This window comes from Trichomycterus rosablanca, chromosome 15, assembly GCF_030014385.1.
Source record: "Trichomycterus rosablanca isolate fTriRos1 chromosome 15, fTriRos1.hap1, whole genome shotgun sequence".
Classification (NCBI taxonomy): Eukaryota; Metazoa; Chordata; class Actinopteri; order Siluriformes; family Trichomycteridae; genus Trichomycterus; species Trichomycterus rosablanca.
Genome location: NC_086002.1, coordinates 15,764,372 through 15,777,032, shown reverse-complemented (window position 1 = coordinate 15,777,032; position 12,661 = coordinate 15,764,372). Strand labels below are relative to the sequence as shown.

The 12,661-nt window shown below is 42.7% G+C and overlaps 1 protein-coding gene across 1 annotated transcript in view; it reads right to left on the bottom strand.

Annotated features, from left to right (window-relative positions):
• Positions 1–3,581: 3,581 nt before the first annotated feature.
• Positions 3,582–12,661, bottom strand: part of mast1a (microtubule associated serine/threonine kinase 1a) — a 125,537-nt gene continuing 116,457 nt past the window's right edge. Inside the window, exons 24-27 of the mRNA XM_063010894.1 lie at positions 8,447–8,569; positions 8,153–8,286; positions 6,459–6,646; positions 3,582–6,364 (exon numbers count right to left, since the gene is read on the bottom strand). Of these exons, the coding sequence (XP_062866964.1) occupies positions 4,269–6,364; positions 6,459–6,646; positions 8,153–8,286; positions 8,447–8,569 (2,541 nt within the window). The 3' untranslated portion in view covers positions 3,582–4,268. The remainder of the gene's footprint in view (positions 6,365–6,458; positions 6,647–8,152; positions 8,287–8,446; positions 8,570–12,661) is intronic.

Below are 12,661 nucleotides of genomic sequence, written 5' to 3'. Positions count from 1 at the left end.
AACAGTACATATTTTTACAGCTGAGGTCAAAAGTTTACAGTTTACATGCAGCAATTTCAATGACTTTTGCACTTGTTCCTTCTATATTTATTTTTTATATACAGTGTATCACAAAAGTGAGTACACCCCTCACATTTCTGCAAATATTTCATTATATCTTTTCATGGGACAACACTATAGACATGAAACTTGGATATAACTTAGAGTAGTCAGTGTACAGCTTGTATAGCAGTGTAGATTTACTGTCTTCTGAAAATAACTCAACACACAGCCATTAATGTCTAAATAGCTGGCAACATAAGTGAGTACAACCCACAGTGAACATGTCCAAATTGTGCCCAAATGTGTCGTTGTCCCTCCCTGGTGTCATGTGTCAAGGTCCCAGGTGTAAATGGGGAGCAGGGCTGTTAAATTTGGTGTTTTGGGTACAATTCTCTCATACTGGCCACTGGATATTCAACATGGCACCTCATGGCAAAGAACTCTCTGAGGATGTGAGAAATAGAATTGTTGCTCTCCACAAAGATGGCCTGGGCTATAAGAAGATTGCTAACACCCTGAAACTGAGCTACAGCATGGTGGCCAAGGTCATACAGCGGTTTTCCAGGAAGGGTTCCACTCGGAACAGGCTTCGCCAGGGTCGACCAAAGAAGTTGAGTCCACGTGTTCGGCGTCATATCCAGAGGTTGGCTTTAAAAAATAGACACATGAGTGCTGCCAGCATTGCTGCAGAGGTTGAAGATGTGGGAGGTCAGCCTGTCAGTGCTCAGACCATACGCCGCACACTGCATCAACTCGGTCTGCATGGTCGTCATCCCAGAAGGAAGCTGACGCACAAGAAAGCCCGCAAACAGTTTGCTGAAGACAAGCAGTCCAAGAACATGGATTACTGGAATGCCCTGTGGTCTGACGAGACCAAGATAAACTTGTTTGGCGCAGATGGTGTCCAGCATGTGTGGCGGCACCCTGGTGAGAAGTACCAAGACAACTGTATCTTGCCTACAGTCAAGCATGGTGGTGGTAGCATCATGGTCTTGGGCTGCATGAGTGTTGCTGGCACTGGGGAGCTGCAGTTCATTGAGGGAAACATGAATTCCAACATGTACTATGACATTCTGAAACAGAGCATGATCCCCTCCCTTCGAAAACTGGGCCTTATGGCAGTTTTTCAACAGGATAACGACCCCAAACACAACCTCCAAGATGACAACTGCCTTGCTGAGGAAGCTGAAGGTAAAGGTGATGGACTAAACCCAATTGAGCACCTGTGGCGCATCCTCAAGTGGAAGGTGGAGGAGTTCAAGGTGTCTAACATCCACCAGCTCCGTGATGTCATCATGGAAGAGTGGAAGAGGATTCCAGTAGCAACCTGTGCAGCTCTGGTGAATTCCATGCCCAGGAGGGTTAAGGCAGTGCTGGATAATAATGGTGGTCACACAAAATATTGACACTTTGGGCACAATTTGGACATGTTCACTGTGGGGTGTACTCACTTATGTTGCCAGCCATTTAGACATTAATGGCTGTGTGTTGAGTTATTTTCAGAAGACAGTAAATCTACACTGCTATACAAGTTGTACACTGACTACTCTAAGTTATATCCAAGTTTTATTTCTATAGTGTTGTCCCATGAAAAGATATAATAAAATATTTGCAGAAATGTGAGGGGTGTACTCACTTTTGTGATACACTGTATATCGCTCCATGCTATTGAGGCACCAGGCATAGCCATGTTCCTGCAAGATTTGAAAATATACCCAATTTACTTGATGCTAAACCAAGGTAGAACAATACTGGTACAAAGGCACAAAACAGTCCACAGTGGAGAAAGTGGATTAAAAGGAAAAAGGGTAAGAATGAAAACTGGTTGTCACACATAGACTCAATCCCACAGCCTGCGACAGGTGGACTGGATCAAGCCTGGCATCACGCTTTTAAAAACAAGATTAGGTTGTCAGCACAGGTTGCCAGCAACTTCTACCTAAAGCGAATTACCACTCAGGTAGAAGAAGATTCTTGATTAAAGGAACTGATACAGTGTCTGTGCCTGCATACCCCCTACTGGCCCCAGTGGCATGGTAGATTAACATAAATCTGTAAATAGCATTACACTTTTTTGCTTGTAGTTTTGACCATGACAGTTTTCTGGCACAGATTTGACTTCTCAGTAAAGATCACATATTCCTGATAGCATTGAAGTCAGAACTTTATGATGGACATTCCAAAAGACTAATTTTAGTCCAAAACTAACTAGTTCTGACAGTTGTTTGAGTACTTGTCTTGTTAGAACACCCTACTGTGTCCAATACATTTGCAGATGATCTTTCTTTTTCATTATTTGTTCTACTTTTGGCAATGCACCATTTCCACTGGCAGCAAAATAGCTTTAGCATAATACTACAACCACTATCACACTTAACCACAGTAAGTATAGTATTGTTAGATTTAATACCCATCTTTTTTCCTCCAAACATAGTTTTCCTCCTTCACAAGTTTTTTGGGGTCCATGCATTAAATTTAAGGTCAAGCTTTTGGATCAGATGCCCAGGGTGATGTAAAACTTGCTGAACTCTGGACAATTGTTTGTTACATTTACATATTTGACATTTAGAGGACGCTTTTATCCAAAGCGACTTACAGAACTATGACAGTGTTCAATCTAAGCAACTAAGTGTTAAGGGCCTTGCTTAAGGGCACAACAGTGGCACCCTGGATTTGAAGCAGCAACCTACTAATTACTAGTCCAGTCCCTTAACTGCTAGACTACAACTGCCACTGGTTTGTTATATTTTAAATAGCTGGTTAGCCCTTCTCATTGTAATGCTGAGAGTTCAGTCTAATGAGTACAGTCAAACTAACTGTCTTTATATGGGCACAGCTAAGACACCAGATTCAGTCAATCAAATTAACAGCAAAAAAAAAGGCTGCACCACAAAGTTAAACATTATAGAATTTTCTACAACACCAAATGAATCTTATAAGTTGCTGTGTTTATATTCTAACCCAGCATGTCAGTGTGTTTCATTTATTCAGTCTCATTTCCAAGACTGGCCCTTCCAAGCGTATGTGAACTTTTGACTGCAACTGCATGTTATACATTTGAAGTTGTGGCTGAAAAATGTAATGACATTAAATCTCACCACTGCCCTAAAGCAAAGGGCAACTGTGAATTGTTACAAAGTTCTTGTCAGACCACATAGTAATCATTATATTTAACTTTTCAAAGATGGCAATGCTTCTTTCAACAGGGAGCAAGGAAACACTGATTTCAATGTAAATATATCTCGACCTAAATTAACCCCTATAAGAAATTTTGCACAGGTTTGTTAATGTTCTAATCACAAACATTAACCGCAGCAAGATCTTTTGAAAGAGTGTTCCATTACAACACAGAGACTGTAAAATCTTAAGCACGACTATAGATGTTCTGTAGACTTGCAGGAGCCCAGCATTGTTTTCCCCTTAATTTGTCACCTCTGTATATAAAAAGTAACATTATTATTGATTGTTCTGTAGGTGTTTCAGAACAATGTTTCTGTTTTTGGCATTTTGGTAATTAAATAATAGGTTACACGCACTGCTTATTGATCAGTTTTCAGCATCATTTAATCGGTTAAAGCTGTTTCCACTTGCTTTTCTGCTTTGCCAAGCACCACAAGACATTTCCTTACACACAACCCACAATGCATTCACACAGTGTGAGGCAAAACCACTTTAGCGCTGGCTGTGCCATTCCATTTCTATGGAGTCAAGTGGTAACACTACCTTGAGTAACCTTGTGTATTTTAAATATCAATCCTGGAATTGCTTGTTGTGGCTTCGTAGCTCATTAATAAGATTTAATGTGACCTTTGATTGACGTAAAAGATTTCAAAAAGCTGTTTTCCTTTTTTATATTCTCATGTCTGCAAGTGATGAAGCTGCACAGCACATGTAAATAAAGCGTCAGTATTTTTAAGCCTGGCGCTTGGTGGGACAGCCAGCAGAAAGCGTTTTTGCCACATACAATTTGAATGTTTGTAATGTTTGCTGATCATGTGAAAGCTGTTTTATGTCTCTATATTTTTGTGACAAACATTGATGTGTATGTATATAATAAATCAACAAGTATGATCCCTATAAGAACAAACGTGTCCAGTCTTGCTTCATCTTTCTCCTGCTTCATCTTGTTATTTACCTGGAATGGCCTAACTTGGTTAAGAGCTTGAGAAATGAAAAATGCATCCTGACAAATCTCTAATAAAGGCAATAGTGGACTTTCAAAAACATCACAAACTATTTTTAGTGCTCTCACTCTTTTCATGTGCCACTGTACCTGTAGGACTTGGACTTGCTACTTTTGAGTTTGGTCTAGTCCCTCCTGAAACCTCAGTCTTTCCTTGTGTGCTAGCTTGAGTTTCCACCTCTGATTTAATGGCTTTATTGCCTTTAGCCACCTCCTGAGTTATTCCTTTGCTGGCTTCTTTTCCTGTTTTACCCACGGCAATTAAGCCCACTTTATCAGCAGAGGATACAGGTTGAGCAATTTCAACAGGAGATTTGGAAAGGTTAGGAGTGGCCCCAGTAGGGGATTTGGAAAGGTTAGGAGTGGCCCCAGTAAGGTATTTGGGAAGGCTAGGAGTGGCCCCAGTAAGGGATTTGGGAAGGCTAGGAGTGGCCCCCGTAGGGGATTTGGGAAGGCTAGGAGTGGCCCCAGTAGGGGATGGCGTAGGAGAAGGAGAATGCTCCTCAACAACCTCTAAAAGACATTTGTCTTCCCAGTCCAATATGCTCCGGTAGCAGTTTACAGGAGAGAGGCCCTTGTCCTGGCGGAGCTTACCCAGACCAGGGGACTGTACCTGGGGTGGGAAGGGTGAAGCAACCTCCTTGGATGGAGGTAAGCCAGGTCTCAACCTCATATCTGTAGTCCTTCCAAAGGTATCATGTGTATCTGTACCAACTCTTTTTAGATGTCCTCCATCTGGTGGTCCCCTGCTTACTTTGGATACCTCTATGGTTGCCGCTGAAACAGAGACTCGGTCAGGGACCGTACTTGCCTTTGCAGGACCACTGCATTGTAATCCAGATTTGAGCGTACTTTGAGTCTTTCTTGGTTCTTGTTTGTTATCTTTGTTTGTCTCTGATTTCATTTCATGACTTTGAATGTCACTGACAGAAAAGCTTGACAAATTGTTGCACGTCTGAGTTTTGGTCGTCTCAGGAGTCTGTTTTTCTTGCAAAACCTTGACAGAAAGTCTTGATAGATTGTTGGATGCCTGAGTTTTGGTAATCCCTGTTGTCTGGACTACCATGCTTGGAGATCTTGTGTCACAACTTCTGCTTCCTTCTCCAATTCGAGGGATTTTGGAATCTGTAGTTTTTGTACCAGGGGTGGGTGAAGTGGTCAAAGGCGATGGAATAGAGGGTGTTACACTAAGTTTAGACTCCGGTGTGATTGGAGATGGTCTGGTCACGATTGGCTGACCTGCTTCAGGTTTAGCTATGCTAGCATTTGAGGTGGATGGAGACCGCAGTGAAACATCAACCAACTGCGACTTTACATAACTTGATTTTTCATCCTGAAATTTCTTGCTCATGGACTCGTGTTGAATCTCACCTCCACTGGATGTCTGACTGGCAGGAGGGGATTTCTCCAAGACTATTGTCAGTTTGCTGTCGATTCCCTGGGAGAAATCACCAGGCTTCATCCTCTCACTTTCATTTTCTCTTGCTCTTCCAGCAAGAAAAGCGTCTCTACTAAGCGGCGATTCCTGTCGACCAAACTTCCTTACTGGCTTTAAAACACCAGTCTCTAATGGAAGCAGGACTGTCGACTGGGTAGGCGAAGGGCTAGTTGCAGATGTGGAGGCCAGATTTTCCCCTTCTGTCTCCAACAAACTCTGAAGACCCAGTTCACAGTGAAAGCCCTCTTTGCGATAATCTGAGTGGCCGACCTCAAGACTGTGTTTTCTCATCGCCCCGATCCCCCCTTTCTTGTCTGCAGGAGATGTCGATGATGAAAGAGGTGAGCCAAGTTTCTCTGCCGACTGCACTCGCTTGAGAAGTGGTGAGCGAGGTGGTTCGGCACTCTTAGGTCTTGGCCTTGTGATAGGAGGAGATGAGTGAAGCTTGACAGGAAATGTCTGGGTCATATTGGAACTTCCAATGGTGTGTCCTGACAGGGAGGGTGGTGAAGACTGTGTAGGTGATGGCGTATGCGCCAGAGGAGATAGAGGAATGTTGCCAGCGGATTTGCAACGGGCTGAGCGGTACTGGCGGTGCAGTTTGGGTGACAGCCCGTGAAGAGAGCTGGGACGCATGTGCTGGGAGGCAGCGGGAGAGTTTGGAGTGCTGGAGGCTGCAGAGCTGCTCTGAGAGGAGGCACCTGGTGTAAGCAAATGAGCAGGATGAGAAGCATGTAATAATAATTATTGGTTGGTTGTACGTTAATAAACTAATCATTTGTTTGAGCTACTCACCAAGGTATGAGGAGTCAGGACTGGAGCGGTAGCTTTGGGTTGGGGACCGGGCGGACAGACTGTGTGTAGGAGAGCCAGGGAGGCTCTCACTAGAGGACAACGACCGGTTTAGAGATGACAGACTTCGGCTAGTATGCAGCAGGTTGGACTGCTTGGTTATTTGCCGAAAAAGCGAGCTACGCTTTTTACTGTGGAGAAACAGAGAAGAATTCACTTAAAAACTTGATGGTAATCTGACCAATGGCTAAACATTTGTGAATGCTAGAATGACTTCTTGCTGAAGCCTTATATCACCTGATATTACTGGACATCAATAACTGATAGCCACATAAGCAATATCTCCTGTTGGTGCTAAACTGAAAAATCAGTAAATTAGCATAACAGGAGACTGGTACATAAATCTGGGTCAATAAAAAAAAAACATTCACTCTTTCTGTGACTCAATTCAGAGCCGTCAATCTGTAGGCAACAGAAAGCCACAGTGACATGGAAAAAAAGTAACTGTGGATATAACCCAGATCCAGAGGACCTACGCAGCTGTGAGGCACCCATATACACCGATCAGCCATAACATTAAAACCACCTCCTTGTTTCTACACTCTGTCCATTTTTTCAGCTCCACTTACCATATAGAAGCACTTTGTAGTTCTACAATTACTGACTGTAGTCCATCTGTTTCTCTACATACTGTTTTAGCCTGTTTTCACCCTATTCTTCAATGGTCAGAACCACTACAGAGCAGGTATTATTTAGGTGGTGGATCATTCTCAGCACTGCAGTGACACTGACATGGTGGTGGTGTGTTAATGTGTGTTGTGCTGGTATGAGTGGATCAGACACAGCAATGCTGATAGAGTATTTAAACACCTCACTGTCACTGCTGGACTGAGAATAGTCCACCAACCAAAAACATCCAGCCAACAGCGCCCCATGGGCAGAGTCCTGTGACTACTGGTGGAGGTCTAGAAGATGACCAACTCAAACAGCAGCAATTGATGAGTGATCGTCTCTGACTTCATCTACAAGGTGGACCAACTAGGTAGGAGTGCGTAATAGAGTGGACAGTGAGTGGACATGGTATTTAAAAACTCCAGCAGCGCTGCTGTGTCTGATCCACTCTTACCAGTACAACACACACTAACACACCACCACCATGTCAGTGTCACTGCAGTGCTGAGAATGATCCACTACCCAAATAATACCTGCTTTGTGGTTGTCCTGACCATTGAAGAACAGCATGAAAAGGGGCTAACAAAGCATGCAGAGAAAGAGATGGACTACAGTCAATAATTGTAGAACTACAAAGTGCTTCTATATGATAAGTGGAGCTGATAAAATGGACAGTGAGTGTAGAAACAAGGAGGTGGTTTTAATGTTATGGCTGATCGGTGTATATACATGTGTGCAGACTAGCATTCGACCCATCGGTTGCTTTTTTACAGTAGTGGATTTTTACAGACATGGCTGATTGTGTCTGTTGAACACCTAGTCGGACCAGTAGCTCCCCTGAGACTCAAACTTAAACTAGTGCATTAGATTGATCCATCACCTGAGTACCAATTTAGTCCTTAGGAGTGGTACTGGTCCCACCACAACTCTGACCAAGATGAAGTGGTTATTAAAAATAAACTAATTAATTAAACATAGAAGTGCACAAATAGTACTTCAATAAAAGAACAAAATTGGCAGCTTACTTTTCCTGTCCCTCTTTGACTATTCTTTTGCTGCGTCTGGCCATCTTGGATTTGTAGCTGGATCTGCGAGCGGGACCCACCTTGATAGATGTGTTCTCAAATGGAGTGGTGGTCACAGTCACCTTATTACCACTCTAAAGCAAAAGAGAACACAAACTATTATGTACAGTTTTGTTTTAGAAAACAAGTTGAATGGATTCCTAAATATAAAGAAATGTTCTAAAAAAAAGATCTACACTGTAAAAGCTACTGTTTTTGTAAAAAGAGTGTGAGCAATGTTTAAGTTGTTCTCACCTTGAGAATGAGCTCCACGACTTCAGTATGGACCAGCCCATGCACAGACTCTCCATTGACATGAGTGATAAGGTCACCAGCACACATCCCTGCCTCCTGGGCTGGACCTCCATCCTCCACATGCTATCATTAAAAAGACAAAACCAGGTCCACATTTACTGTAGGTTCTAGATCCTTTAAATTCTAGTGTAGTACGCTTACAAGGTGTTTCTGGCTCTTTGGGCTTAGGTAGTGGGTGGCTGGGGAAGATGAGGGGTCATAAACGTCAAAGAGATGTGTGGCTCTGTTTGATCTGTTGGTTGTATTGCAGACTGAAAACAAATAGTGGAACCATGCACTAGGCTGGTTCTTTAGAAAACACACTCATTTTGCTTCTTCTTACATTCAGTATAGCAGTTTATAGTCAGACTGAGTGAAATACTGCTCAGCGTTTTATTATTCTTTATTTATTACAATGAAGTGTCAATTTCCAAAAAAACACGATCAAACTAATATGATCAAAGCAAATGGGTTCTATGCTTAAGTAATGCAAAACTGGGACAACACAGAACGACTTATTTTTGTTCCTCAAGTCAGCTATATTATAGACCTCCCATCACCTGTCCACCAAGCCCTTCACTCATGGCCAAAACATGACAGACTAATCTGCTCCAAACAATGTTATGATGATAAAACAAAATTAATCAATAGCTAAGAATTAATAGCTAAATAATTACCCACAGTTAGAGCAATAATTAAATAAATAACTTATAATAACTTACAAACTGAAACTTAGACAACATTGCCTGGACAACAACCTAAGTGCCCCATGTACAGTATGGAGGATGGTAAGAGAGGCAAGAAATCCATTAGAATCACTGTTGGAAAGTTACAAAAAATAACATCCAAGGGTTCCCAATCTCCCAAACTACCATCAGATGCCATCTCAGTGCTAACAGATTATTTAGAAGGCTTGCCAGGAAAAAAAATGCCTTTCTTGTCATCCAACCACAAGTTTGCTAAATCTGACCATTTGCTATGGTCAGATTAAATGAAATGACTTTAATAAAAAGCCCCAGTTCACTGTTAAGTATGGTGGAGAGTTTTTCTCCAAAAGCCCTGGAAACCATGTTCAGGGGCATTACATCATGGGCATTAAATACCAGGACAATACCAATCAAAATCTTATTGTTTTACCCAAGAAACCAAAATTGGGTCATCACTGGATCTTAAAACATATGTCCAGATCAAGAAAAAATAGTTTACTGAACAGAAAATGAAGCTTCTGCCATGGCCATCTCAGTTCTCTGATCTAAACCGCATCAAAAACCTGTGGGGTGAGTTAAAGAGAAGAGTGCACAAAAGAGATTGTGTAAGGCATCTCAAATTCGGGCTCTTTACAGACAGAAATTTCTAATTTGGCCAGGAGGACAGGATGGGAAATCACCTAACTGCCACTGCAGCACAAACACATTCTGTCTGCCTGAGGCAGAAACATAAGTGGTGAAAGAAATACTGGTGTGAGTGCCCGGTGTGATATTCAGCACGTGTTAAAGCTATTTCTAGGAATGTGCCATTCAGCTGGTAAAAAGATGCTTTCGGAGGCTTCCGGCATGTCGGAGAAGACATGTGCTAGACTGTAGCCTTACTCAGCCAGCACGGGTGTGGTGCTGCTGGGGTGCGGAAATGGAGATGATTTGAAAAGAAGTGTAAAGTAACTATACACCGATCAGCCATAACATTAAAACCACCTCCTTGTTTCTACACTCACTGTCCATTTTACCAGCTCCACTTACCATTTTTTTTTTGTTTTTTGTTTTTTGACACCTTGGCGCTGGAGGGATCAGGAGCCTGTTGCAGCTGCTCTTACCTACTTTGCTTTCTTGTGCTCTTTTGCTCTTTCTTTCTGCTCTATTTTTGTACACTTTTTTATTGTAGTGATTTAGTATTTATTTAGTATTTATTTTTAACAAAGATGACAACTTACACCCGTGACGAGCTTCTGCAGTACCGGAAGGGAGCCGGTATCCCCTCTGCTCACATACCTGAGGAGATATGGAGACAACCCCGTCATGGAAAAAGAGCTGGAGTGAAGGTACGGGAGAGGATTGAGAAGGACAGGAGAATTAAACCTTTTCTTCCTTCGGTCATTTTTGGAAATGTGAGGTCCATTACTAACAAGGTGGAGGAACTATCAGCTTTGGTGAACAACCAGCGAATCTACAAGGAATGTAGCCTACTGTGCTTCATGGAAACCTGTTCTTGAATAGGTTTGATACAGCCCCCACCACTGGGTGCTCAGACAGTGAGGACAGGTCTTCACTCTACTCCCATAGCCCCATTCGCGATCATCTATATGACACACAAGGCCCTCTCTCACTTGGACAAGCAGGGACGCACTGTGAGAATTATGTTCTTTGACTTCTCTAGTGCCTTCAATACCATCCAGCCCTGCCTACTGAGTGAGAAGCTGCTGGAGATGCACCTGCACCCCGATACCACATCATGGATTACAGACTACCTCACAGGCCGGCCACAATATGTCAGAGTGGATGGCTGTGTTTTTGAGTCTGTGATTTGCAACACTGGTGCACCCCAAGGAACTGTACTAGCACCATTCCTCTTCACGGTATACACCTCAGATTTCCGATTTAACTCTGGTTCCTGCCACCTTCAGAAGTTTTCCGATGACTCCTCCATTGTTGGATGTATCACCAGAGACAACGAGGAGGAGTACAGAGGACTGATCGAGAGCTTCACTACATGGTGCAGTGAAAATCACCTGAAGCTCAACATCAGCAAGACTAAGGAGATTGTGGTAGATCACTAGAGGAACAGAAGCACCCCTGTTCCGGTTTTCATCCATGGAATGGAGGTGGAGAGGGTGGACTCCTACAAGTACCTTGGGGTGCATTTAAACAACAAACTGGACTGGACACATAACACTGATGCCATCTATAGAAAAGGACAGAGTAGACTGTTTTTTCTAAGGAGGCTGAGGTCTTTCAATGTGTGCAACAGAATGCTGAAAGCTTTTTATCAGTCTGTGGTTGCCAGCGCCCTCTATTTTGCGGTGGTGTGCTGGCATCAAGGTATTTACTATACTTACACTGTACTGGAGCTGCTGTAACACTCAAATTTCCCCCATGGGGATCAATAAAGGAATCTTATCTTATCATATAGAAGCACTTTGTCATTCTACAATTACTGACTGTAGTCCATCCGTTTCTCTGCATGCTAGCCATCTTTCATGCTGTTCTTCAATGGTCAGGATCCCCACAGGACCACCACAGAGCAGGTATTATTTGGGTGGTGGATCATTCTCAGCACTGCAGTGACACTGACATGGTGGTGGTGTCTTAGTGTGTGTTGTGCTGGTATGAGTGGATAAGACACAGCAGCGCTGATGGATTTTAAACACCTCACTGTCACTGCTGGACTGAGAATAGTCCACCAACCAAAAATATACAATCAACATTGCCCCGTGGGCAGCGTCCTGTGACAACTGATGAACGTCTCGAAGATGACCAACTCAAACAGCAGCAATAGATGAGCGATAGTCTCTGACTTTACACCATGTCAGTGTCACTGCAGTGCTAAGAATCATCCACCACCTAAATAATACCTGCTCTGTGGTGGTCCTGACCATTGAAGAACAGGGTGAAAGCAGGCTAAAAAAGTATGTAGAGAAACAGATGGACTACAGTCAGTAATTGTAGAACTACAAAGTGCTTCTATATGGTAAGTGGAGCTGATAAAATGTACAGTGAGTGTAGAAACAAGCAGGTGGTTTTAATGTTATGGCTGATCAGTGTATACCACACTCGCTGTAACCAATACTAGAATGACTTACACAGTTAACTCCCTGTCCCTAAGTGTATTGTGTTACTTAACATTCTCAGTCTGGAAAGTATTACCGTTCTGTACTATTTATGTATGTTTACACCCAGCATGTACTGTAGTGAACACAGGCTTACAGTATTTGAGGAAGATTGACATATGCTACATTTAGGCAGACCAGGAAAACTTTCAGCAGCAGGTGGATGCAATCTTTGATTTATTATTAGGGCCTTACTAAATTCACAAGAAAATTTGCTTAATTTTATGGGCCTCACAGATTTCACAGATTTCACAGATTTTTTAAACGAAAGTGCCACAGTTCATGGCAGTCATTAAATCTTCTTTCTTTTCCTTGGCCTTTTGTCCCATTCGGTTGCGGGTTCGGCTCTCTGTGGA